Below are 22,245 nucleotides of genomic sequence, written 5' to 3'. Positions count from 1 at the left end.
TTGCAGACCTTCCTTGGGTGGCTTTGACAAAGGCGACATTCTGAGATCTGGGGAGCAGCGCAGTGTGCGCCGCCCCCCACCGTCCAAGGAAAGTGACAGTCCCCCCATTGCAGAGCAGTGGGTGATTCTGGTGCAAAGCTTGACGAACACCTGGTTCGTTGGTGCTTGTCACTCGCAGTAACACCGCAGCAGTTGTCATTGCTAGAATTCCAACACAGGCACTCAGCTGCCTCTTTCTCACCCTCTCCCATCTCCCCTGCAGAGGTGGCTCCCAGTGACCCAGACTATACAGGGGCCGCAGCCCCACCCCGGGAGGAGAGAACCGGGGCCATCGGAGGCTACTCAGCGGCTGGAACCAGGGAGGACCGAGCGGGCCACCCCCCAGGCCCCTATTCCCAAGCCTCTGCGGCTGCTCCCCAACCGGTGGTGGCCCCGGCCCGTCAGCCCCCACCCCCTGAGGAGGACGAGGAGGAAGCCAACAGCTACGATTCGGATGAAGCAAGTAGGTGACTCATAACAGAGGGGTGGCTGAAAAAGTCGCTTCAGTGGTCACCCCCTGGGAAACAGGAATGGGTCTGGGGACAGCCCTGTATACCCCAGCCCCCCACAAACATATTAGCCAAGCTATAAAAATACAAATTTGTGTTACTAAATTCACAAAATGACATCAGCTTTCTAAAGTATAGGTGCTGTATGGTTTTTTCATCATGGTAAAACATACATAACATCAATGTTACCTTTTACATCATTTTTTATGAGTATAATTCAACTACATTCACAATGGTCTACTGGGTGATTTCATAGAATTATCATATGACCCAGCAATTCCACTCCTAGGTGTATACAAAGAGGCATGTGTTTTAATAGTTTCCCAAACTCTTTAGTGTGTCTTCTAAAAGTCGTTTTTTTAACCATGGTTTAAAATTTTCTGGTATTTCCTCTTACATCCATCCACTCGATGATTTATAAAGTGTTGACTCTGTGCTTCTCTCACTCAGAGCTTGAGTCCCAAGGGGACACACACACACACACACACACACACACACACACACACACACACACACGCCAGTGGCACTTCTCCTGGGTGTGGCTGGGTGCTTCAGGGGAGAGCTGGGGTGGCCCTTGTGAGCTGAAAGGAAGCACAGACGGGTCGTGTCTGGACCTGATTCTCGTGGGGTTGGAGGGACATTCCAAGACCTGCTGGTCAGACGGGGAGACTGGACCCGCTCCAAAGAAATGGACCAATGGCTGTAATCGGTGGAATGGCTTTGGCCCTTCAGGTTATCTCTCCTCATTGTAAAAAGGGGAGTGAATACTGCCTCCCATGTGGGGCTGAGGGGAGGGTAAACTTAGTTACCTCCTGAGAAAGGGCATCGAAAACCAGAAATCATTTTATATAGTACAAAACACACACAAAACAATTTATATAGTACAAAGTACAAGTACAGGGTAAACTGAGGTACCTCCTGAGAAAGGGCATCAAAAACCAAAAATCATTTTATATAATACAAAACACACATGAGGAATTATTATCATGCAACATGAGCATCAGAAGTAATAATAGGCATAGTCAACACTTGGTGAGCACTTATTTTGTGCCAGGCACTTTTCTAAGTGTGTTGCGTGCATTGCTCACTTTAACCATCCCAGTGAGTCTAGGAATAGTCGCTTTTCTTATTCCGATTTCACAGATAGGAAGATGGAGCCTCGGACAGGTTCAAGGGCTTGTCCTAGTTCCCATGGACAGTGAGTGGAGGGGCCGACGGTCAGCCTCAATAGCTGCAGCAGATCGGAGGCCAGACCTGGATGAAATATGAGCTGTCCTGTCTCCCCCAGGGGTCGCGGGGCTGCAGGCCTGGGGGAAAGGAGTCTGAGCTGTCGGCCACAGGCTGCTTCTGCTCTGGAAAGGCGCCATGTCTATCCCACCTTTTGGCTCTTCAGTCCTGGCCCCTCTGCCCAGAGCAGTGACCACTGCCCCTTCCATCCACCTGAAGTGTCTCTTCACTGACCTGCCAAGCCTAGAATATCCCTCCCAGTCTATGTATATCCCTAATAGGAGCTGTCCTTGATGATTTATAACAAGCCTGTCTCTGTATTGGCTCCCTCCCTCACTCATCTCTGTATTGACAAGTATTTATTGAGCACCAACTAGGTGCCCCTAAACTATTATAAGTGCTAAGGATACCATGGCCAAAAAAAAAAAAAAAAAAAAGACAGACAAGATGGCTGATCTAATGGAACTAGCATTCTAGTGGAAAGACACATAATGTACCAATGAGTTGATTTCAAACAGAGACAGAGCATGGTGAAGGAAGTAAAATAGGGTGAATGACCAAGAAGGTAGCTGCTTTAGATGGAGCAATCAGAGAGGGCTTCTCTACGGAGGTGGCATTTAATTTAAACTGAGAAGTGGATAATGAGAAGTCACCAGCCACATGAGGATCTAGAGGAAGTGCATTCTCGACACAGGCAACAGCAAACACTAAGACTCATTTATTCCTTCAGCAAGTAAGTGAGCCAACTTATGTGCCCTGCGCTGTGCCCAGTGGGGACATAGCAGTGAACAAGACAGTCACAGCCTTACCCTCATGGGGTTCTCAGCCTAGCAGATGGAAGTCATCAACTAGGCAATTGCACAAATGATTAACTGATCATAGATGTGCTGAGGGCTCCAGGGAGGAGGAGGGTCTATGAGGATGAGGAGTCCAGATAAGTCTTCCTCTCCCCTGTAGGCTCAATGCCTATCCCAGACTGGGCACATGGTAAGTGCTCAGGAAATATTTGTTGAATGACTGAACGAGTGTCTTCTTGATACCTGCCTCTGTCCTCTTCAGCCACCCTGGGTGCCCTGGAGTTCAGCCTTCTCTATGACCAGGACAACAGCTCCCTGCAGTGCACCATCATAAAGGCCAAGGTGGGTGAGGCGCCAAGCTGGGGACCGCTCAGGACGCTCTGGCATTTCTAGGGGACTTGGGGAGGGCAGGGGTTATTAGGCCTGTCTCCTGCCATGGCCTTGTCTGTCTGTGACAGTGACCGTAATGAGAAAAGAGCAGGAACTGGCCACGGCTAATTCCTTTCGGGCTGGACTTCCTGTGGGGATGGCCCGGGAGGGGTTTTACTTAACTGTATCTACCTCCTGGGAATGACGGCAACCAAGCTTCAGGGGCAGAGCTGAGACCTGCCCCATCCACGGCCACTGGAGGGCACTGCAGAGGTGTCACCCGGGAGGCAGTGACAGCCGATCCTGACAGCTGACATGTCACTGAACAGCTCCTTCTACAGACGTGGCTGTCAAGCTGGAGTGGCAGACAGTCAGGGGCCTGTTGTTGCAGGTCAGGTGCGCTAAGTTACCTCAATAGTGTCTGACTCTTTGCAGCCCTATGGACTATAGCCCACCAGGCTCCTCTGTCCACGGGATTTCCCAGCAAGAATACTGGAGTAGGCTCCCGTTTCCTACTCCAGGGGACCTTCCCAACCCAGAGATCGAACCCACATCTCCTGTGGCTCCTGCATTAGCAGGCAGATACTGCTGAGCCGCCTGGGAAGCCCTGTTGTTGCAGATACAAGGACAGTCATCTGGCCTTCTGAGGGGGTGGGAAGGGCAGAGCAGGTTGGAAGAGCATCTCTATACTGCAGGTTCCACGGGCAGTGAGCCGACTCCACTCTAGCCCCCAAGGAAAGCTGGATGATGCCAGTGCCAACCCCAGGAAGTACTAAAAACTAACCAGGATCTCCCCTGCCCAAGTCTGGTCTATAGAGAACAAGCAACGCCCAGGAACCAGACTTCCTGAGTTCTAACACTAGCTCTCCTGCTCCTGGCTGTGGGACTTGGGGGAAGTTACTTAACCTCTCTGTGCCTCGGGGATAATAGTAGAGCCTCTCCCATAAGGGCGATGGTGAGTATTACACAGAAGGTAGCTGGGTATCCCAGTTTGCACAGATGGCCCCCATTATGCCTGCTGCCTTGCTAAAATAATTAAGAACTCTCCTTCCCACTCACAAAATGTCCCAGTTTGGATGATCAGTGATGTGTGAAATGCTTAACACAACTTCTAGATCAACACACCCAGGTCACTTCTTCAGCAGGTGTTTAGATGCATTTACACCCCACCCCCAATAACACGGTGAGGTAAGGCCCTACATTATCTTGTTTAATTTTCACAGGAACCTCTGAGGAAGAGATTATTATTAGCCCCATTGTACAGATGGGAAAACTGAAGCTTAGAAAGTTAAAGCCTGAGGCTACTCAACTGGTAAGGGATAGAGCTGGATTTGAATCCAGATGTAATGGCCTCCAGCTTCAGAAATGGGAGAAAGCCACACCATCACAGCCCCCTTGAGACAGGGGCTTAATGACTTACGGGCTAGGTTGGTAATAGAGACAAGAAAAGCATGTGGGAAGCATTAGGGAATGGTAGTAACTTCAGTAAACTGGTGTGTTTACCAAACCAACATGTTCCCATTTCAATTTGAAAACCACGACATCTGCTGATTTGCAAACTCACAATCCAAGCAGACATTCCAGAAATGTTTATTAAATAGCTACTGTGTACCAGGAACTACCCTAATGCTGGAGAATGTTAGAATGAGCGAGAATAGCCTGTGCGCTCATGAACTTTGTTCTAGAAATGGATAAGAAACCATCACCTGAATATTATTCTGGCTTCCCTGTTGACTCAGCAGTAAAGAAGCCGCCTGCAGTGCAAGAGACACAGGAAACCCAGGTTCCATCCCTGGGTCAGGAAGATCCCCTGGAGAAGGAAATGACAACCCACTCAAGTATTTTTGCTGGGAAATCCCATAGAAAGAGGAGTCTGGTGGGCTACAGTCCATGTTGCAAAAAGTTGGACATAACTGAGCGGCTGAGCACTCTTGCACACATGAGTATTATTCACCCTCCGGGGCTTTCTACAGATTATTTTGTCCCATTTAATCTTCACAACAAACCTATGAGGACGGTTCCATCATCATTCCCATTCTACAGATGGGGAAACTGAGATACAAGGAAATTAAGGGACTTGCTCAGGTCACAAAGCCCGGAAGAAGTGGAGCTGGGATTTGAACCAATGTTATCCAGCTCAAAAGCCTATGCTCTTACCTACTAGGCTCCCTGGCCAGATTTACCCCTTGCACCCTACTTTGTGGCCTCCTGTCCCCATACAGTACTAACAAACACTGATCATACTCAACTTATGCTAGGGCCAGAGCTCAACCTTCACAAATGAGAGCTCCTTTACTCCTCCAAGAATCCCATGAAGCATTGGCTGTGATAGCCCCATTGAACAGATGGGGAAACTGAGGTTCCCAGAGATCACAGAATGAAGCACATGGGATTGGAGATTAGTGCTCTATAAGGAGACTGTGGGAACCCAGAGATAAGACACCTGCCCAGCCAGGGCCTAGGGAGTGGACAAAGTGTATCTGGGCCCCAGGAATTTTGGAATTGCTCTTACTAACAAGCCCAACTTAACTCCTATCCCAGACAGACTCCTCTCCCTATGGTTGATTTGAGCCCCATGTCAGCTCTGAGAGGGACCAGACAGAGACTGTGATCTCCATCACATGGATGGAGAAACTGAGGTCTCAGAAGCGAGTGAAGAGGCCAGGGCCAGAACGCGAGCTTCCTCTCCCTAGCCTTTCCTCCTCTCCCACCCATTCTGGGACATGTCCCTCCATCTCAGCAATAACAATCCAACCTTAATGGAGCACTTCCAGTGTGCCAGGCACTGTGCCAAACACTTTACAAGTGGGAATGCATTTAGATCTTACCAGCCGTTTGACAGGTGAGGAAAATGAGACTCAGAGAGGTTAAGACACTTGCCTAAGGTCACACAGCCAGTAAGTGACATGACCAGGCTTTAAACCTCATCTGCCTGATTCCAGTGCTCATTCTGAGATGCTGTATTTCCTTTCTCTTTCTTCAGAGGAGGAAGCACACAGGGTGGACCGATAACTGCACGTTGCCTTTGATAGCTGAATGCCCAAGCCCTCCCCAGGCCCTCACACCTTTGCTTTCTTTTCTTACAGGGACTGAAGCCCATGGATTCGAATGGCTTGGCCGATCCCTACGTTAAGCTGCACCTCCTGCCAGGAGCCAGCAAGGTACCATATGGCCTGGGCCTCTTGGCAAGCCGGGTACATGGGCTCTGGAAAGCACCCAAGGTTCCCAGCTCAGAGCCTAAAATAGCCCTATCTGCCCCCAAGCCCCCTCTTTCCTGATTGGCAAAGTCTTTGCCCAGGGTAAGGCATGGGCCAGAGCCATCCTCCTTCAAGAGGCAGGGGCTCTGCTCATTTCTCCAGCTCAGAAACCGGGACTCCAGTAGACAGGCAGATGCCATGATTAAGGCCTGACCTGCTCAAACACCTATAGTGGCTCCCCAGTGCTGACTGTGGTTGCCCCTCCCACGCATTTTGTGCCTCAGCCAAATATCTCTCAACAGGGTGAATAACTCTCTCCAGATAACCTGAGAAAATATTCTGTCATTAAGAGAAAATGGGCCCCCATCCCTCCTACCTTTCTCTCCCATTCCACCTCACCTGCTGATCATTATTTTGCTCTGGGGAGGAAAAGTGGGATTAATTCTCCTTTCTTTGGATTGACCCCCTCAGAACACAAGGCTGGAAATGAAAGTGTGCCTTCTTGAGTTTTATTTTTTGCTTTGTGTTCATTTGACATGAATGTCCTAAAAACAAAGCTGACTATATACTTGGTATATACTATACACATGATCTTAGGAAAACACCTTTTCAAAAATTTCTGTAAGTATCAAATGCCCCATAAGACAAAAGAGGATACACTTACATGTGTGCAGGCATACACACACACACCCCCACACACATTTTATGTCACTCTTTTTTTGTTTAGATCAAGAAAAGACAGTCCCATCGCTTCTCGGCCTTTAGGCTAAGATCAAGTAAAGAAAAGACAGTCCCATCTGGCCATGGCCAAACTAGCTGGCCACTGCTCCTTCTAATCCGAGTGGCATTTGCTTCTCCTTGTCACTCTCTCCTTTGCCCACTCCTAGATCCAAACCTGCTTTGCTAGAGAATCCAATCAGTCATACATGTTAGTATGAATTAGACTTGTCACCAGGTGTATTTCTAGCCTTCACTTCCTAGAGTAAAATAACAAATTTTGTTCCCTCCGAGGAATTTCCAGCATGGAGGATTCTATTTGGGGAAATTGAGAGAATTGTCCCATGACTCTCATTTCTGCCTCCCTGTCCTGGAAATAATCATTTTTCTCAAAGAAAGACATCGTAGCTTTCTAATCTCTATGGAAAGGTCGATGAGAGGGCCTGGAGGGAGGGGTGGCCCGCTGTCCAGTGTTGCTGATGTACCCTAGAGCCTGACCCTGACTCCCCCAAGAACAGAGCCCTGACGCCCCTAAGGGGAGTGGACGCCTAAGTCACGCAGCCACCCTAAATGGGCCCAGGGGATGTGGCTGCAGGGCTGGCTCCCCACTGAGGCAGGTGTCTGTCTGTCCATCTCTCTGGGTTCTAGTCCAACAAGCTTCGTACAAAAACCCTGCGGAACACCAGAAACCCCATCTGGAATGAAACTCTGGTCTACCACGGCATCACAGATGAGGACATGCAAAGGAAGACCCTCAGGTGCCTGCTGGGTGGGAGGGCAGAGACGGGGCCGCGGCTGGGCAGACAAGCACGCGCGGTCCCCGGGAGCTATGCCTTAAAACATCTCAGGGTAGTTTTACTTCTAAAAGATGTTATCTATTTCAAGTAGACATTTTTTTTGAAAGTACAGATAAGTGAAGCTGTTAACATCTTGGTGTCTTGACATCTGGGTTTAGCGTGTGTATTTGTGTGTGTGTGCGTGCACAAAAGTATTTTTTTAATAAAGTATTTTTTTAAATGTTTATAAGAATGGACCATCCTATTGAATAATCAGCCAGCTTCGCTTAACAACATACTGTTGCCACTTCATATTCTTCTATAATGTATTAAAATGCATTAATGAGGAGGGCATGGCAACCCATTCCAGTATTCTTGCCTGGAAAATCCCATGGACAGAGGAGCCTGGCAGGCTACAGTCCATGGGGATGCAAAGAGTCGGACACGACTGAAGCCACTTACACGCAATAAATGAGTGTATCCTCCTTGTGAAGAATTACTGAGCAAACAAATCTGCCTTTAAATGTTCGTCCGCTCCTCAGCCTGGGTCTCTTTTCTCCTTCTGTGAGTGTGTGTATATTCATTATGTACATACATGGTGGTGGCGGTTTAGTGGCTTCAGCCATGTCCAACTCTTTGCAACCCCGTGGGCTGCAGCCCGCCAGGCTCCTCTGTCCATGGGATTCTCCAGGCAAGAGTACTGCAGTGGGCTGCCATGCCCTCCTCCAGGGATCTTCCTGACCCAGAGATCGAACCCTCATCTCTTAGTCTCCTGCATTGGCAGACAGGGTCTTTACCTGGCGCCACCTGGGAAGCCTCATATACATGCATTTAGTGTAATATATATGCAAACACCGTCATTTACAGTATAAGAAATATCTTCCCGAATATATCTGGAACTTGCCTTTTTCCTTAACAATGTATCTTAGGTTTGTGGCCGTGAGAAGACATTTAGATCCACCTAATTTTTTTCAGGATATTTATTTTATTTTTTAATTAGAGTATATTTGCTTTGCAATGTTGTATTGGTCTCTGCTGTACAACAGCGTCAATCAGCTGTATGTATACATATATCCCCTCTCTCTTGAGTTTCCCTCCCAATCTCCCATCCCAGCCCTCTAGGTCATCACAGAGCACCAAGCTGAGTTCCCTGTGCTGGACAGCAGCTTCCCATTAGCTACTTTTGATATATATATATATATAAATGATCTTTTATTTTATTTATTTTTTCTTTTTCTCTTTCTTTTTTTAATTATTATTATTTTTACTTTACAATATTGTATTGGTTTTGCCACACATCAACATGAATCTGCCACGGGTGTACACGTGTTCCCAATTCCGAATGCCCCTCCCACCTCCCCCTCCACACCATCCCTGCAGGTCATCCCAGTGCACCAGCCCCAAGCATCCTGCATCCTGCATTGAACCTAGACTGGTGATTCGTTTCTTATATGATATTATACATGTTTCAATGCCATTCTCCCAAATCATCCCACCCTCTCCCTCTCCCACAGAGTCCAAAAGACTGTTCTGTACATCTGTGTCTCTTTTGCTGTCTCGCATACAGGGTTATCGTTTCCATCTTTCTAAATTCCATGTATATGCATTAATATACTGTATTGGTGTTTTTCTTTCTGGCTTACTTCACTCTGTATAATCGGCTCCAGTTTCATCCACCTCATTAGAACTGATTCAAATGTATTCTTTTTACACATTAGATCTACCTAATTTTTAACTGTTTCAGAAAATTCCACGGCATAGGTTTATCACATATTTTTAAATGCTCTATTATTAAATATCATGAATATATATACAGGCTTCCCTGGTGGCTCAGATGGTGAAGAATCCGCCCACAATGTGGGAGAGCTGGGTTTGATCCCTGAGTTGGGAAGATCCCCTGGAGGAGGGAATACCACCCACTCCAGTATTCTTACCTAGAGAATTCCATGGACAGAGGAGCCTGGCGGGCTACAGTCCATAGGGTCGGAAAGAGTCGGACATGACTGAGCAAGTAACACTTTTACAGAATATAAAAAAACACAGTCTTTCAAAAACCTTAATATTTTGTTGTATTTGCTTCTGCCCTTTTTTTTTTTTTGTAAAGAATTAAGCACTACAGATGCAAACTGAAGCTCCTCTTAATACTCCATCCCCCACCTCTTTTCTTCTTCCTTCCCCAGGGCTAACCACTATTCTGAATTCTGTGGGTATCATTCCCAAGCGTATCCTATGCTTCAGCTGCATAATTATGTGTCTATAAACAGTATATGATATTGTTTGGCCTGTCTTAAAGTTTTATGTGACTGTTTACCCCTTTATTTATCCAGTTCCCTGTGGATAGACATTTAGACAGCTCCCAGCTTTTCTCTAGTATAAACGCATTTTCAGTGAGCACCCTTCATGCTTCCTGGTGTTCATACAGTATTTCTTTAGGATAGAAATCAAGGAGGAGTATTTGCTGGATCAGAGGATATAGGGTGTGGGTCTTTTTAATTTTGCAAGACATACAAACTCCTCTTCAAAGAGGCTCTTCCAAGTACATTCTTGTCAGCTACAAAATTTTCCTAAGCACACATTTTTATAGCAGTGTAACATCCATTTAGAAAAGTGTGCATGAGAAAAGCGTACAGATAGATGAATTTTCACAGAGTGAACACACTGAGTTAAGAAAACAGAGCCGCCCTGGACCACGGAAGCCCTCCCCTGGTGCCCCCTTTCAGTGAGGACCTTTCCCCGCAGGGGGTCCCCCACCCTCACTGCGAGCAGGACAGGCTCACTTAGTCTAGTTCTACACTTTATACAATGAAATCACACCACCTCCTTCTTTTATGTCTGTCTGCTTTCATTTAATTCCTGTTTGTAAGAGTCACCCGAATTGTGTATAGCTGCAAGTTGGTCTTTCTCATTGCTATTTAGTATTCCATTGTGTGGATATAATACGGTTTCATTTATTCATTCTACTGTTAATGGGCATTTGGTTGATTTTCTGTTTGGGGCTATTACAAATGGTGCTGCTGGGAACATAGTAGTAGCTGTTTCTTGCATGCGTTTCTGTCGTATATACACCTGGGAGGGTAATGACTGAACCGCAGTATATGTATATGTTTAGCTCTAGTAGAAACAGCCAGTTTTCCATAGTTTTAGCAGAAACTGTTTTTTACACTGCAACAAGCAATGTCTGGGGGTTCCAGCCGTGTCCTCATCAACACTTCTCCATGTTGGCCATTCTGGTGAGTGTGTAGGGGTGTCACGTTGTGGTTTTTGCATTTCCCTGGTGAGTGAGGACATTATTTTCAATGTGTACTGTTAACGTTTCCAGGATTATTTCATAATTTTCTTAAGATCTCTCCCCATTATAGAATACTTGTGTTATTTCTGCTTTTTCACAATTACAAATGAAACTATAGGAAGGCTCTTTAGTTATGTATTTTTACACTTATATCTTCAAGATAAATTCCTAGAAGTGGCATTGCTAGGTCAAATATGGTGACTGCTTTTAAGTCTTTGGAGACACATTGTCCTGTAGAAAGGATGGTGTTGTTCACACCCCTACTGGCTGCATGGTGTGTACACACGGGGCTCAGAAGGAGGGTGTTCTGACCCTCTAGAACTATGAACCTTGTTCAGCAATTTTTTTTTTTAGTTGGAGTATACTCGTTCAACAAATGTTGATTGCCAGGAGCAAGGTGCTGTTAGTTCCTATCTGCCTCCCATGCTGGTGAGGGGGAAATTCCTTCCTTCCTCTTAGTATATGTCAGGGAGAATTATCATGCCTCAACTTGTCCTTTGGGCCTCCTGAGGTACCTTTCTCATGACCAGCCAGTTTTGTGTCTCTAGTGTGCTTAATGCTATACAGAATGGATAGCGAAAGACGATACAGTGTTCTGGGATTCAGGAGCTTCAAATTCTGGTTCTGCCCCTTGTGTGATGTTTAGTTGTGTCTGACTCTTTGCGACCCCATGGACTGTATGTAGCCTGTCAGACTGCTCCGTCCATGGGATTCTCCAGGCAAGAATACTGGAGTGGGTTGCCATCTCTGCCCCTTAGTAGGGAAAAATTATTCAACCTTTCTGGGCCCCAGTTTCCTCTACAAAGTGGGAAACTCAGAGGTTTGGGAGAAGAGAAAGAATTAAATGAGAAGAGGTCCTAGCCTAACTTTGGAAAACATGCTGCTGAAATGGTCATAAAGCAGATGAAAAGGGGGCTGAGCTTCATTACTCATCAGGGAAATGTAAATTAATACTACAAGGAGATAGATACTATGGTCTACTCAGAAATGCAAACGTTAAAACTGACAAAATCGAAATTAGAATGAAGAACAACCAGGACCTGCGTGAACTACTGGTAGGAATATAATTGGAGGAACCACTTTGGAAAACTGTTTAGACATTTCTACTGAGGTTAAATTTGTGTGTTAACCTCAGGAGAAGCTTGGCTCAGCAGTACCCAATAGAAACACATACATATACAAAAAGACATGAAAGTGAATATTCCCTTGCAGCTTCATTCATAACAACTAGAAATAGCTCAAAACCAAATGCCCATATGTAGCAACATTATTAGAGTATATTTACATGATGGAATACTATACAACCAAAACAAGGACAAATTACTATACACGTGGATGACTCTCACAGACATAATGTTGAACAAAAGAAGCCAAATGGAAAAGAACCTACACATCTGATTTTATTTATATGCGGGTCAAAAACAAGACACTGAATCTTGCCAAGGGAACAAAATGGTTATCTTTGAGGAAGTTAGTGGCTGGGGAGAATCATGAGGGTCTTCTGGCAGCTGAAATGTTTTACATTTTGATCTGAGTGGTGGTTACGTGGGTGTATGCATATTCAGAAATCCAGCAAGCTAAAAATTTAAGTTTTGTTGCATGTTACTGCTCATTAAGTTAGACTGCTATCAAGAAGAAATGTGAAATGCCTGGCCTAGTGTTCAATAAATAGGAGGTTGTATTATTCCTGTGCGCATTATACTTTCCCTGCCATCATGAATCACACACAGCTCTTGGTACACAAGATGTGCTCAGTATATGCTCTTTTTTTAATTTAATCCCCATCCTTTATACTGGCCACAGAATTTCTGTCTGTGATGAGGACAAATTCGGCCATAATGAGTTTATTGGTGAGACCAGATTCTCCCTCAAGAAACTGAAGCCCAATCAGAGGAAGAACTTCAATATCTGTCTGGAGCGGGTGGTCCCGGTGAGTGCCTATGCTCTGAGGGTCCCGTGAGGGAGAGGATGGGATAGATCTGTCAGGTGCCAGACAGGAGAGGGGCTGCGGCAGCTCTGGGGAGGAGGGTGAAGATTTCAGCTTAGAACATCATGGTTGCCTCCTGGCTATGCCCTCTTCCGACCCTGGTTGGCATCGCTTCTGAAGGGCAGTGTGGTGTGGCAGGGTGGTCTGCCTGAGTTCAAAGCCCTGCCATGTCCCTGCTCCCTGGCCTTCACCAAGGGTCTGAACTGTTCTGGGCCTCAGTTTTTCTTGTCTATGAAATGGGCATTACAGTAGCACCTGCTTCGTAGGAGGGTTGTGTGAAAGACATAACTAAAACAACCTTGCGCATAATGAGCATGCATAAACTAACTGTTGTTATTATAGAAAATAATGCTGCCTTACCCACCTGTCAGTCAAGAAGTTCGTAAAGCATCGCAGAGATACACAGAAGGCAGGATAGCATAGTGCTTAAGAGCATGGGCTCTAGAGCCAGGCTGGGTTTGAGTACCCAGTTTCTGCCACTTGCAGTATATCTTGAATCCCTTGACCTAACCTCTCTGTGCCTCAGTTTTCTTATCTGCAAAATGGGAAAATACAGTACCAACCTTACAGGGTCTTTTAAGGACAGTACATATAAAGCATTACAACTGCTATTTCTCACCTTTTGAGAAAGAATGAGAACCGCACTGAGGCTGTTCAATTGGGCTGCACCTCAGAATCAACTGGAGATTTTAAAACCAGAGCTTTACAAAATAGATTTCACGGGAGATCTCCCTGGATATTCTGACTTAGCGAGGAAGGGTGAGACCTAGCAATCTGTATTTTTACAGATAATCCAACCCACCCAGTTTTTTTTTGTTGTTGTTTGTTTGTTTGTTTTTTAACCTCTGAGCCACCTGGGGCCCAGAAAGAGGAGGGAGTTGCTAAGATATGAGGCGGTGATTCTGCTCTCAGACACCGGCCGTAGCCCAGCTTTGCTGCAATGACCAGTGCACCTCCTCGCTGGGCAGTGAGCCAGTACCCCCATGGAGAGGCCTGCAGCATCCTCCCACCAGATGGCCAGCCTCAGGAGGGGCTCTCGTGTGCCACGCCATGTTCCATAGCACCGACAAAACAATAAGGAGAACTTTACACCGGATGCCAGGCTCCAATAAATCACCAGATGTGCTAGGAGGAAGCCTTTCCTCTGGGTCTTTGCCTGGTAGCAGCTGGCTTCTTCAGGCTTCATCTCCTTCCCCTCACTCAGTGAGTCCAGTCGGTCAGGACAGGGCCAGGCCCCCATCTGGGTCTTCAGTTACTGGGTCTGCTCATCTTGGTATGATGGGCACAGCCAGTCCCAGAGGCACAGAGGTGGCAGGACAGGCCTGCGCTGGCCCCAGAACCCTGCTGATCTTTGCTCTTAACCCTCTCACCATTGACTCCCTTCATGTGTCCCACCAAGGACAGGGATCTCCTAAGCACTGTGCCCTTTCCTCCGCATCTCAGTTTCCTCATCTCTAAAGGGGAGAGGTTGGATTTAACCAGCGCTTTTCACATTCTGTTCCCCAAAGGAGCCGTGGGGGAAGTAGCATCTGGTGGGCCAGATCTCAAGGCCCCTGTGCTGCTTCAACCAGAGCAGACAAAACCTTATCGGTTTTGTGGATCCTGTAGTCTGCCACTTACTGATTGGGGCAAGTGGTTTGACCACTCTGACCCTCAGTGTCATCATCTGCGAAATGGGGACATTAACACAATCTACATCATAGGCTGTTGTGCATTAACATGGTCTCTCAAATGGTTAGCATTTTATATACGTATATATTAGCTGAAAGGGGAGTGCTGGAGGGCTCCTGAAGCTTGGAGGACCTCTCATCACGGCTCTGGATGCTAGTGGAGGGGAGAAGAAGGGGTCTCTGGTCTTTCTTGAGTAGGGCGATGAGCCCCATTGACAGTGCTATTTTTCTTTTCTATCTTTTCTGTCTCCCTCCTCAAGATGAAGCGTGCTGGAACCACTGGGTCAGCCCGAGGCATGGCCCTCTATGAGGAGGAGGTGAGTGCCGAGGAAAATGGAAAAATAGAGTTGAAGCCACAAACAGGGTTTGACATCTCCCTTTTCTCTCCCTCCCTGGCCCCTTTCCCACTCTTTCTCCCCAAACCACCCGCCTGTTGGCTCATGATGAGGGGTGCCCTTGCCCAGGGCATTAGAACATGAGACCAGGAGCATGCTCTTCACACCTGGAGCCCCCAAGGTGGGGGAAGCCCCATCCTCTTGCCCGCAGGAGACACCTCGTGTTCCTTGGCCTTGTTTGCAGAAGCTCTTCTAGTAATTCTTCTGCACTAGGGCAGTGCCACGCGCCCCTTGGGAAGGCAGGGCAGGTTCTTTAAGCTGTGCATCTGGCAGAGGCTCGAGTTGGGCTTCACAGCCATGCCCTTGGTCCCAGGCACTCCGCTTTTGAGAAGACTGGTTGGATGGGGGGTTCTGAGCTCAGAGTTGGGCTGGCATCAGGGTCAGGCTCAGTCTGTGACTAAGTCAAAATAAAGCCACCGGCCCCTGCGTGCCAAGGGCTGGGCCTCTTGGCTTTCATCCGTTGCTCCTCCCTGGAGGTTGGAGGGGAGTGTCTGCTGTTTGTGGTGCTGAACTGCACTTGTGCTGGCCCAAGTCCTGCTACTCTCCGCAGACTCTCTCTTAATGATCACCATCCATGTTCCCAGACCCTGTCCATCCTAGACCCATCACCCTCTTCTCCTGCAGCAGGTGGAGCGTATTGGTGACATAGAGGAACGCGGCAAGATCCTGGTGTCTCTCATGTACAGCACACAGCAGGGAGGCCTCATCGTGGGCATCATACGCTGCGTGCACCTGGCAGCCATGGATGCCAATGGCTACTCAGATCCATTCGTGAAGCTGTGAGTCAATGCCAGGGCCTGTCAGTGGGCCCGAGAGGGGATCCTAGGTCCTTGCAAATGGAGAACTAGAGAGCTTCCCCAAGATCATTTTACACTGAGGCCCCGAGAGGGCAAAGAACCTGCCCAAGGTCACACAGTGAGACAGATGCCCAGCTTAAGAGGTAATCAGTAGTGAAGCCCCAGACACCATCATCCAGGTTGTCAGTGATCCACTGAGAGAAAGTCCTGGCTAAAAGCACAGACTCCAGAGGCAACAGCTGCCTTGAGCCCCCAGCTGTGTGACTGGTGGCACATGTTTCAACTTCTCTGGTCCCTGTTTCCTTATATGTAAACAGGCGGTTGTACCATCTAGGGTTTGTTGAGCATTAAATGTGCATAAGGTGCTTAGGTAATGTCTGGCATCAGGTAAATGCTCTAATGCACACTGGTCATTATTAATGTTGATTCACTTTCTGATCTGTTCATTAATTATTCTCCCGACACTAGTTGGACATTTAGGGTTATCAGGAGGCTATTCCTATTCATTAAACTTCATTCATAATAGCCTCTTATGTCTGTTCTCAGCTGGCTGAAACCAGACATGGGAAAGAAAGCCAAACACAAGACTCAAATTAAGAAGAAAACCTTGAATCCTGAATTTAATGAGGTATGGTTGTCCTATTTTTTGTCATATGCTGTAATAGTTCCTATATGTGAAGGTGGAACAAATTCCCTGCTTGAAAGTTGTAAAGCACATTTTTTTTAAGAAATAGCTTTCTTTCATAGATCACCTTGAATTATCTAAAGAAGAAGGAATGAGTTCTTCATCACTGGAGGGAATCAAGCCTAAGACAAAAGCCTGTAGATTTGGAATGTCAAAGGGAAGATACTGTGTTTGGGGAGAGATTGTCTTTACTAACTCTAATTGTGTCTAATACTAATATTTGAGGAAATAAATAGGAGCAGTTGTCTCCCTTACCAGCCACCTGGTTGGCAGTGCCCTCTCCCTCTCCCTCAGTTCCCAGATCCATCCAATGCATCCAGTCCTGCTAAAGCCACTCTCTAGATGCCCATTTAAGGTGTTCCTTCCTCTGTATCGCACTGCGACTTGTCAGGGACCTAAATCCTCAACTCGTGGGCACTAGGTTACGGTCCAGGCATGCAGCTGGTAGATGAAGCCATTCAAGTGGTGATTTGGAAAAAAAAATTAATAAATAAAGAATAAAGTGGTGATGTAGAAAAAACTGCTAACGTGCAAAATTGGTTTTTACCATCTGTTATAAAATGGAAAAAGGAAACCACGGTACAGTATATTCATATTGTATTTCCATAACTTAATATTTGAATATTTCACATGATATAAAATTCAAATTAATACTCACATTGGTTTTTTAAGACATACACCAATATGGGTCACACATGGGGAACGTTGACCTTGGTCATTCTTGGGTGGATAGATTACAAGTTTGGTTTGGGGTTTTGTTAGGGGGCGCCGGAGTTGCTTCCATGTTTGTTTTAAAAGTGAACATGAGTGAATTCTATGATTGGGCAGAAGAGTTATTGAAAAAATCAGGTTATCTGAAAACATAAACCCCTAAACCTCAACTACCTTTAATCTCTGAATGATGAAGAGGAAGGAAAACCACTTCAGAAGCTATCAGAATGTAAGGACTGAGTTCATGTCTGTCTACCTTCAAGGAAACGTGACCAGAATCAGCCTTCTTAGAAAAACCCCACCAGTCTTCCCAACTTCAAGCAGAGTCATTGAAAAGAGAATTATAGGGCCTGGGGGGCTTTGTTATACAGAGTGTTTGTTTAAAGGGGATTATCAGGCCTGGGGTAAAGACCCCCTTGATTCCAAATAACCAATACAAGGGCCCCCGCCTTGGTCCATGCACCCCTCGGACTCAGCCTCTTAGCTCCTGATGCTGAAGGCTCAGAGAACCCTGACACTCACATACCTTCCTCTGCTGTATCTAGGAATTTTTCTATGACATCAAACACAGTGACCTGGCGAAGAAGTCACTGGACATCTCAGTCTGGGACTATGACATCGGCAAGTCCAATGATTACATTGGTGAGTGGTCCCAGCCCCTGGGCAAAACGCTATCTTCTATCCTCCTAGGAGAAGAGAGCCTTACCCAGGGATACAGAGGTTTGAGGACCCTGCTTTACTCTGGCAATTACTTTGTCCAAATGCAAAGTCAGGACCCAGGGTCCTCATTTGGGTCCAATTTGGGTTACAAAGCTGGAAAGATTGGATCATGATTGGTTATTTGCTGAACAGATCACCTCCAGTGGAATAAACAATTGCAGAGGAGAGGAGTGTGTGGCCTCTGCAGAAAATAGGGTGCAAAGGACATCTCCTTAGTCTACTGGCAGGTCCAGGATGAAGGGTCTGTTGTTCCCAGTCCCCCTCCAAATAATGAGGAAGCACCATCATTACCTGTGGAGCAGGGAGGGAATTCCCGACAATGGATACAGCTCCATCAAAGGAGTGCAGGCGGGATTGAGCGGGGTGATGAAACGTACTCCTTGGAAATGCATGATGAGTCCCCAGAAGTAGTGAGAGAGAGTTTCAGTGAGCAGAGTGGTGATTTTAAAAAGGTCTTTAGGGACTTCCCTGGTGGTCCAGAGATTAAGAATTCTCTGGATTCACCTCCCAATGCAGAGAATGTGGGTTTGATCCCTGGTCAGGGAGCTAGGATCCCACATGCCAAAAACATAAAACAGGAGCAATATTATAACATATTCAATAAAGACTTTAAAAATATAAAGACGGTCTTGAAAAATAGACAGTGTAGTTATGACTTGATGCCACAGTAGGGAGCCATTGCAGGTTCTTAAGCAGGGAGTCTGTAGACAAAGAAAACCAGTGGTAATAATAACATCACAACCACAACTTCCAGGAAAAAGGATGGATCCCAAGTGGCTGGGTGGGTGGGTGATCACTGCTTGGTGGCAGGTTTTCCCCCAGCTAGACATTTGGGTCTAGAATGAGACTCCACTCCGACCACCTGCCCCTGTCTTCCCCTCTTGTCCTCCAGGAGGCTGCCAGTTGGGGATCTCGGCCAAGGGAGAGCGCTTAAAACACTGGTACGAGTGCCTGAAAAACAAGGACAAGAAGATTGAACGCTGGCACCAGCTACAGAATGAGAACCACGTGTCAAGCGATTAGGATGGTGCCCAGGTCCCCAGGTCCATGCCCCGACCTTGTGCCCCTCACCCCCACCCCTAGCCTGCCCCAGCTGCCCTGTGCATTTTCATCTCTCTTCTCGACACCTTCCACACCCATCCCTCCTAGAGCCTGCCTTTGAGGTCTCCCCTGCACCGTAGACATTGCCACCAATAACATCCATTTTCCATGATGCTGCGATGCCAGGCTCTGAATCTAGCCTGTCTCAGATCCCTCCAGGATGGAGCTGTAGGGATGAGGAGAGTTTCACAAGAAGGTTGTTCATTTAACAACCTCTCAGCCCTGGTGAATTACAGAGGCTCTTCATCATTTAGGACTGTTTTTAGATCCTCCTGGCCTTGGACACACCTAACATCCATTTGCCTATACCCTCAGCTGTCAGCAGAGCCAGACAAGGTCATGAGGATGAGCCCTGGGACAGAAATGGAGCATCCCAGCTCCCCGCCCCACCCCACCAACTTCTTCACATCATGCACTCAATTGCCACAAAACAGACCCCCGTGTTTAAACTCTCCAGTGACTAGGAACACACTTCCCAGCTCTAGATGCATCAAGAAATGACCATGCAGAATACCCCAAGGGACTGGGTAGCCCCCTCTTTGAGGATGTTCCCCATTTGCTTCCTAACAAAAACTAGCCCCCATTCTGTACCACCCCTCTCCCACTTCTCCTCCTTCCTTTTGCCTGATGCCACATTCATCTTTTTCTTCTCACCTCCTTATCTCTTCTCTCCACCCCCACCTCTCGCCCCTTCTTCTTTCCCCTTCTCTGAGGGGATAGAATAGCAAAAGCAAAAACATATATCTTAACACAGGCTCACCTCCTCGCCTCCTCTCACCAGCCTAATGAGCAAATGCTGAGAAACCGGCAAAATCCTGAATTACCACGTAGGTCCCTGCTTCTGTAACCACTTCTCCCCTTGGCAGAGCTGGGTGTGCTTGGACCTTGGGCCGCTCGCTAGCACTGCTCTGGGAGCATGGCAGCATCCAGCAAGCTGTGCAGATGCTCTGCTCAGAGGGCCTTTCTCAGCCCCTGACCTCCCCAAGTGGGCGCAGAAGGTGTTCAAACCAGAGCCCTGGTTTCCAGGGGGCCTCTCCATAGAAGCCACCAGTCTCCTTCCTTTGCTCCTAGTTAAATGAACACATGACCCGTTCCCCTCTCTCTCTCTCTCTCTCTCTCTCTCTCTCTCTCTCTCTCTCTCTCTCTCTCTCTCTGACTGTCTGTATCCTGCCTCTAACTCAGAATCATCTCTGGTCTCTCTGTGTCTCTCTGTGTCTTTATCTCTTGCACTCTGTTCATTGTGTTGGGAGAATAAAACCCCATCGTGCACATAAAACATTAGAAAGTGACAGATCCTGACACCAAAGGCTTTTGTTCCATTCTGGATTGTTCAGTCGTCCTAAAAATTTTTTAAATTGTTTTAAAGGAGGAAAAGGCAATGAGGCCAAACTTTATAAGATTTGAGTCCAGGTCATCTCCAGTGCCCTGCAAGAAAGGTTAGATTTTTTTCCCCAATTTCCAGTAAGTCTTCCTCCATGAAAATCACCCCATTCTCTCCAAAACACCACCATTATCTACAGAAGTAGCCAAATGGACACTAAACTCTCACTGTCTCCAAACGCACACCTGTTAACCTTCCATTCAGGGGCTCCCACCCCTAGCTCCCCTGACAAGTCATTGGAAGGCATCGATTTCTTGCCTTGAATAACCATTTTCTAGATGCCAGGCACCTTGCCTTCTCTACAGTGGCCAGCAGCTTCCTGGCTGCCATCTTCCCCACTGACCCTCCCTCTCCCCAGGGACCCCCTTGGTGCCCATTCTCAGCCCACCTCCTTCTCATGGTTTGCCCTTAGGAGAAAGCACTCTGGCTGTGTCGCCCAGGCCTAACGCTGGCATCGGCGCTGGACTCAGCATGCAGCTAGCTCACAGTGCCTCGGCCCAGGCGCGCCCCCTCCCTGACAGATGCAAGCACCTCCCTGCCTAGAACACGCACACACACACACACACACGCACACACACACACACACACGCCCTCTGGTGCATGCAGAACCACCCATCGCCTTTCTTCGTGATGATGTAGCCAAAAATAAAGTAGGAATATCCAGGAAAACCGGTGGCCTGGGTTTTTGTCCTCTCTGGTTTTTGGAAGCTTTCTCTTCCTGCCGACACGTATGATGCCTACTTGGATAGTCAGTATTTAATGAGCATCTGCTGTGTTGCAGCCACTGGGGTCACAGCAGTGAACAGGCAGATGTGGTCCCCGAGCCCGTGAAGTGTGCTTCCTGGTGGATTTCATCTTGGAAAGGTAGACTCCAGCCAGCTTGGCTGAGCTCACACCCTCCTGGAAGAATGCTCTTTGCTGGTGTCCACTCAATAAGAAGGGGACATCCTCCTCTTCTTCTGCCTAGCCCAGCCTTGGGGAAAAACCCCTAGTGGTTGTGGAATCAGATAATGTCAAGGCTGAAAGATACCATAGAGTTGAGCCAGAGTCTAGTTCTGTGAACTCGCTTATCTGACAGATGAATAATCCAAAGTCCGGAGAAGGGAATGGCACACCCAGCGTCTCATGGCTGCAATGCCAGGACAGGAGCTAGATCAGTGAACTCCGTGCGCACTGCTCTAAACGCACCAATCCAAAAAGGCAACTCACCAAACACCTCCTTTGTATTCTAGCACTTTCCATCCTGCGGCGAGCCTTTTCAGAGAGGATCCCTCACTTGAGATTCTCAATGGTCCTGAATGTGAGCTAGTAAGTAAACTAACTTCTCAGAAGGATTTGGAAACTCCCTGTAAGTGAAATTTTTCAACTTACACCAAAAGTGCTTAAGCAACTCACCAGGAAGGTTGGTTACCTCTCAGAAGGAGCTGGCAATTCCATCCAAGGGTAACGTCTCTTCATGCCAAGTTTGAGGCAGTTTCCTTTTCTTATCCCCCAAAGGGTGGTTTTCAAGATTGGAGACAGAAGCTGGCATATTAGAATCATCTGGGGAGATTCTTTTTTTTTTCAAACTACTGTGTTTGCCCTGTCACCTTCTCTGCTCCCTTCAGATTCTGCTACACCCTGGGGACGGGAGGTATATTTGAAAACATTTCCTGGTTGATGGCCTGGTCTTCCCACCTCTATCATGATTTTGCAAACCTCTGCCCTAAAAGTCCATCATTTTGCCTCCAATCCCGTCAGCTGCCACCAGGTGGAGAGAGGTGCCCGTTAGGACCACAGAGCTTTCTCGGAATGGCAGGAGACCCGAGTTACCACTCTCTTTCCTGTGCTCATGGTGTACCACTGGACACTACTGCTGAGAGAGACTGAGGGCAGGAG

At 47.3% G+C, this 22,245-nt stretch overlaps 1 protein-coding gene across 6 annotated transcripts in view; it reads left to right on the top strand.

Annotated features, from left to right (window-relative positions):
- RPH3A (rabphilin 3A) overlaps nucleotides 1-21,040 on the top strand; it is a 272,724-nt gene extending 251,684 nt beyond the window's left edge. For 5 of the 6 annotated variants that reach the window (XM_042234677.2, XM_060401249.1, XM_060401248.1 and 2 more), the window contains 10 exons: nucleotides 263-502; nucleotides 2,835-2,914; nucleotides 6,028-6,102; nucleotides 7,504-7,613; nucleotides 12,724-12,850; nucleotides 14,838-14,894; nucleotides 15,597-15,751; nucleotides 16,316-16,397; nucleotides 17,711-17,807; nucleotides 18,778-21,040. In XM_042234677.2, coding sequence (XP_042090611.1) covers nucleotides 263-502; nucleotides 2,835-2,914; nucleotides 6,028-6,102; nucleotides 7,504-7,613; nucleotides 12,724-12,850; nucleotides 14,838-14,894; nucleotides 15,597-15,751; nucleotides 16,316-16,397; nucleotides 17,711-17,807; nucleotides 18,778-18,908 — 1,154 coding nt within the window. In that variant the 3' untranslated portion in view covers nucleotides 18,909-21,040. The remainder of the gene's footprint in view (nucleotides 1-262; nucleotides 503-2,834; nucleotides 2,915-6,027; nucleotides 6,103-7,503; nucleotides 7,614-12,723; nucleotides 12,851-14,837; nucleotides 14,895-15,596; nucleotides 15,752-16,315; nucleotides 16,398-17,710; nucleotides 17,808-18,777) is intronic. The other variant, XM_060401250.1, reaches the window with a different exon arrangement.
- The last annotated feature ends 1,205 nt before the right edge of the window (nucleotides 21,041-22,245 follow it).

This window comes from Ovis aries, chromosome 17, assembly GCF_016772045.2.
Source record: "Ovis aries strain OAR_USU_Benz2616 breed Rambouillet chromosome 17, ARS-UI_Ramb_v3.0, whole genome shotgun sequence".
In the NCBI taxonomy this organism is placed as follows: domain Eukaryota; kingdom Metazoa; phylum Chordata; class Mammalia; order Artiodactyla; family Bovidae; genus Ovis; species Ovis aries.
The sequence above is the reverse complement of the archived record's forward strand: the minus strand, read 5'-3'. Positions and strand labels throughout refer to the sequence as shown.